The sequence below is a fragment of the Sturnira hondurensis genome, unplaced genomic scaffold (genome assembly GCF_014824575.4).
Source record: "Sturnira hondurensis isolate 20B ecotype Veracruz unplaced genomic scaffold, ASM1482457v3 Scaffold0020237, whole genome shotgun sequence".
NCBI classification, from domain to species: domain Eukaryota; kingdom Metazoa; phylum Chordata; class Mammalia; order Chiroptera; family Phyllostomidae; genus Sturnira; species Sturnira hondurensis.
The window spans coordinates 56,700-61,561 of NW_028092868.1; the positions used below are offsets into that span (position 1 = coordinate 56,700).

At 53.2% G+C, this 4,862-nt stretch overlaps 1 protein-coding gene across 1 annotated transcript; it reads left to right on the top strand.

The window, feature by feature from the left end:
- Positions 1–408: 408 nt before the first annotated feature.
- NPFFR1 (neuropeptide FF receptor 1) lies at positions 409–1,136 on the top strand (the record flags this gene model as incomplete). Its single annotated transcript, XM_037029137.1, is given in 7 exon segments — positions 409–455; positions 458–532; positions 535–642; positions 645–720; positions 722–825; positions 828–883; positions 885–1,136. Coding segments are annotated over 7 exon segments (718 nt in total), but the record flags the coding sequence as incomplete, so codon positions are not given.
- Positions 1,137–4,862: the final 3,726 nt, after the last annotated feature.

A 4,862-nucleotide genomic window follows, 5' to 3' on the forward strand; every position in this document is an offset into this window, starting at 1 on the left:
AGAATCCATAAATAGCTAAAAAATTTCCTTTGATACACCTACTTAGCTGGCCTACTCAGGTACAGAATGCACAGACCAATAGCTCTACTACGCGCCAGATAGCTTACTCCCAGAAGTGCACAAACAGCATTCATATTTCCCACGCCCCCTGCAGTATCCTCCTCCCCACTCTCTTAAGTCTTTTTTGTTTGTTTGTTTCTTGGCTAAGGAGACCAAGAGCTGACTCCTCACAGGTGAGAAACCAATTGCTTGCAGACTAACCTAATTAACATCAGAGCTTTCTTTGCATTAAGATGTGATGAGGAATGTAAAGTGCCCCAAGGCCAGCCCTCAGCCAGGGCTGGCTCTCCCCTGGGAATGACTGGGACCCTCCCAGAGCCCCTGCTTCTCTTTTCTCCCTTCCCATAGATCCCGCGGCATTGTGCACCCTTTCTGTGAAAAGCTGGCCCTGCAGAAAAGCTGGTCACCATCACAGTCACCTGGGCCCTGGCCCTGCTCATCATGGGCACCTCCGCTGCCGTGCTGCCAGGCACAGGGAGCACCGTTTCTTGGTGGACACCCACAACCGCTCCTCCCCGCTCTTCTTGTGCTGGGAGGCCTGGCCTGAGAAGGGCGTGCGCCAGGTCTACATCGCCCTGCTCTTCCCCCGCTGAAACTCTTCATGGTCATGTATACCCACAAGCTTGTCAAGGCCTTGGGCCCCATCCAAGTGGGCAAGGAGGGCAGTTGGGGGCAGGCGGGGGCTCCGGCACAAGGCCAAGGTTGTGCGCGTGCTAGTCTTGGGGGCACTCTCCTTCACACTGTCTCGGCTGCCGCTCTGGGCACTGCGCTGTTCACCCACCCCCAGCAGCTCAGTGAGGCGCAGCGGCACCTGGTCCCTGTCTACTGCTTCCTACTCCTTCCCCTTCACCCACTGGCTGGCCTTCTTCAACAGCAGCGCCAACCCCACCATCCATGGCTACTTCAACAAGAACTCCTGCCATGGCTTCCAGGCTGCCCTCCGTGCCTGGCTCTGCCCGCTGCAGTAGGGGAGCCACCAGAGGGCCTACTGCTCGCATGGGTTTGGTAAAGACGCTGCCTGGGGACTCTGGCCTGCCTCTGAGGAGGGGCTCCACAGCAGGCTCTTCCAGGCCTGACTGCCTCCTGCCACACCATGACCTGACTGCCCACCGTGGCTCAGCTGGGGAGGGCCCTGGCTGCTCTCAGCCTGGGGCATTTGAGTGCCAATGGGAGGGCAACCCCCAAATGGGAGGGCCGGGACTGGACATATAAGACCTGCACGTGACAGCAGCCTAGTGCGGTTTTGAAGAGGGTGCCATGGTTTCTCCTTCTCAAATACAAGGCAGTGGGCAGCTGCTAATGGTATCTTCTCTACTGCCTCCCCTTTAGAGAGAGGAGGGGAGGGAAGAGGGGCCAAGTTTCCCCCAAAGTCTTCTGTGCGGTAGATGCCAGGAACTTCATCCTGTGGAATTCTCATGATGATACCGGTAACCTGGCCAGTACTGGGGGTGTGAGCAGGAGCAGGGTGGAGGGGGCAGTGCTGTATTGCCCGGGTAACCAAGCTAGTGTGGCTGTGAAAACAGATTGCCCCACCCCCGGGCAAAGATGCAGCAGGAGGAAGCCATTGCTCTGAGCACGCGCAAGGCTAGCAAGGGTGAGTGGCAAAGCGAAAAGCCCTTCTTCTCCTGGTCCCTGAGTGGGGGTGAGACCAGAGCAGCTAGCCGTAAATACCCTAGAGGTCAAGATGGCGGCAGGGGGAGGTGCTGTGCGGGAGAAAGATCAGTCAGTCTAGCTTGAGAAAGAGATGGGATTGGTTGGAGGGCCGGACTCTCCCAGAGCTTGGAAGTTTGGGCTGGAAGATACAAGCCAAAGGAAGAGAGTGGCGGGCCCTCTTGGACCCACTGGAGGGGGTGGGGCGTGCTGGCTGGAGCGTTTGCAGATTGGCTGGCCTAGGAAGCTGCGTGGTTAATGGCAGCTCCAATGACACACATGGATCCCAGAAGGGAGTCTGAAGCCAGAGAGCCGCCTGCTTAGCTACCTCGGGCTCCAAGGGATTGATGAGGGTGGAGGAGGAATTCTGGCATTGTTTTGGGCTTTGGCCTTTTGGGGAACAGCTTTTTTTTTTTTGGTATTTTGTGGAAGAGATGAGCCTGGAGATGGGGAATTCCCTGTTCTCCCAAGTTGTGCAGCCTTTAAATAAAGACCTCTCTTTCTTCACCAGCCTCTGTTTCTGGAATTTGCCTGTGGGTGGCGTTGGGCAGCCAAGCCCCACTTTTGTTTGGTGACAATAACACTTTGGGAATGGCCTTCCCTTTCTCCCTTCTGCAGACAAGAGACCAATCCTGGGAGACCTGTGGCTAGCCCTGGCCCTCACTTGGAAATGTCGCAGGAGCACAGCCAACTCCAGTGCCTCTGTGATTTTGTCATCTCTGGCCTTGCCCATTATAGTGGAGCATAGTGAGATGCATAAATGCTAATCAGGCTGCTGGAAAGAAGCTGAAAGAGCAGCTGGCCTGCACATCTGATTCTTTGTGTCCACTTTCTGGAGTCTCTTGTGTTACTGAAGCTCCGCCCCTTGACTTCTTCCAAGATGAGCATGGTATGCCCCTGCTGCCTATGTGGCAGTGTCTTGTGGGTGTGTCTTGTTGGTGTCCAGGGCAATTCACTTCTCCCCAAAGTACTGCAACAGGACTTCATGCCTGAGCAGCTGCAGACGTTGAATGTACTCTGAAGAGCATGCATCAGTACCTGCAGGTACTCTGGGTCTTGCCCTCTGGGTCTCAGCCCTGTGGGGGTGGGGCTGGGAAACTTTGTCCTCTCTCCTCTCCTCACAGGGGGCTCACCACCATCCCCCGGGGGCACAGGCAAGAACTTACAATGTGACAGGCTGCTAGCTTCAAGGTCACATGGAAGTATCAGTTTCCTCATGGACAGGAGGAAGGGAAAGCACAGGACCCCTTTTCTGCCTTTGAAACACATCTGCTCACTGGAGCTGCAAGCACAAAGCCTTCTTGGGCCTTTTTCCATGGTCCCCTCCTGAGAATGTGTGGGGAGGACGTTGGCCAGACAAAGCCAGTGTGCCCTTCGGGGCCTCCTGCACGACAAACACTAAATCCCTCCCCAACATGGATGATTCATGTCCCCTAAACAGGGCCGGGAACCAGGAGGCCCCCTGTGTACTGTGACGCTCACCCAGTGTGCCTGCGTCATTTTGGAGAAAAGAGGCTTCTTCTAGAGCGTGGGTGGCAAACACAAGCCCCGAGGGCCGAATCCAGCCCTCCACCTTGTTTCATCCAGCCCAGCCCCTTGCTTCTTTTCTACCCAGTGGCAGTGCCGAGCTCTCGCTTAACAGTTAAGGAGTAGTTACATTTATACAGTCCTAACATTACACTGGGCCCTTTGTAGGCAACTGTGAGGCTGATGTGGCCCCCAGTGAAGATGAGTTTGACACCCCTGGTTTAGGGGATGGGAGGAAATGGGGTTGCCTCAGTGATCCTTGCACAGCCCCAATAAACTTGATATCTCCCTGCATTTCTATAGAAAACACAGTGTTGCTAGAATTTTAGTGAACAAAAAAGAAACATCACCAGAAATCAGGGCAGAGGACGGAACTCCAGGTCTTCAATTGTTTCCTTAATCTACAAACAATGACTTAATCTTGTTTATGCCACTTTAAGTACAGACATGGGACAGAAGGACATTTCTAAACGATTGTGTAATCCCTTCTAAGCAAGTCCCCAGACACTGTTCCAGTTGAGTCATGCAAATGAGGTAGAAAATATTATTGCCATTTCACAAAGTAACCTAGGCTTAAAGGGGCCAAGGGGAGAGGCCACAGCGGGGCAGGGTTCAAATTTGTCTTCTGGTGGTTTCTTCCTACACTGACTGCTTCCTGCCTCTCTGGAAAGGTGGCTTGGGGATGGCAGGGAGGATTTTTGCCTAAAGACGAACCAGAATGTTGGAACCAGCATCCCCACCGTCAAATTCCTGGCCTGGGAAATGAGTCTGTTGTGTTGACTCTTTTAATACCTGGCCGGAGCTGCTCTGTGTACAGTATCTCCGAACCCACGTGTTGAACAGGGGACCCAGACACTAAGGTCCTTCGCGATCCCACCCAGCTCAGGTGTCCGGGAGTGAGAGAGGAGGGTCTCAGGAGAGGGCGTGCCATCCTGTCCCTCATTAGCTAGTGCGTGTATGGGCCCCATTTTTGGTGCTGTGTCAGTGTCATGTGTCACATAGGCCAGAGGGCTGCTGGCTACTTACTGCCAATAACATTGACTCCAGGCTCTAAAAATAGTCCAGAGAAAGGGCAATCTCAAGCCCAAATGCTCATCCCTGTGGGTGCAGTCTGTCCAGAGACACCGCCTGGTCACTCTTCTGGAGTAGTACTTCTTTCTCCTGGAGCATGGCCTCCCCAACCACAGACTCAGCCTCTACCGCTAGGGGAGACCAGGATGCTCACCCAAGCCAGCCTTTCCACCAAGGCCCCTTTGTTTCATTCCCCACGAAGACGCCATGCTTTGAAAGACAGTGCCTGCCAAGAAAGCTGCACTAGGTCCTAACTGGTATATTTTGCTGTTAGTTTTATTTCTTTTTAAAAACCAATCAAAGGCTATGCCTGCCTATTTAGAGATCTGATCTAAATGGTAAGTGGTGTGATGTGATGCCTATGTAAGGGGGTAAGGCTTTGTGGGTACCTGTGAAATGTTTTGGTTTTGTACATGTTGTAAAATACACACAACATAAAATTTACCTTCATAATTATTTTTGAAGTGCACAGTTTAGGGACATCAAGTACCTTCACACTGCTGCATAACCGTCATTACTATTTCCAGAACATTTCTTACCACCCCCAACGGCCT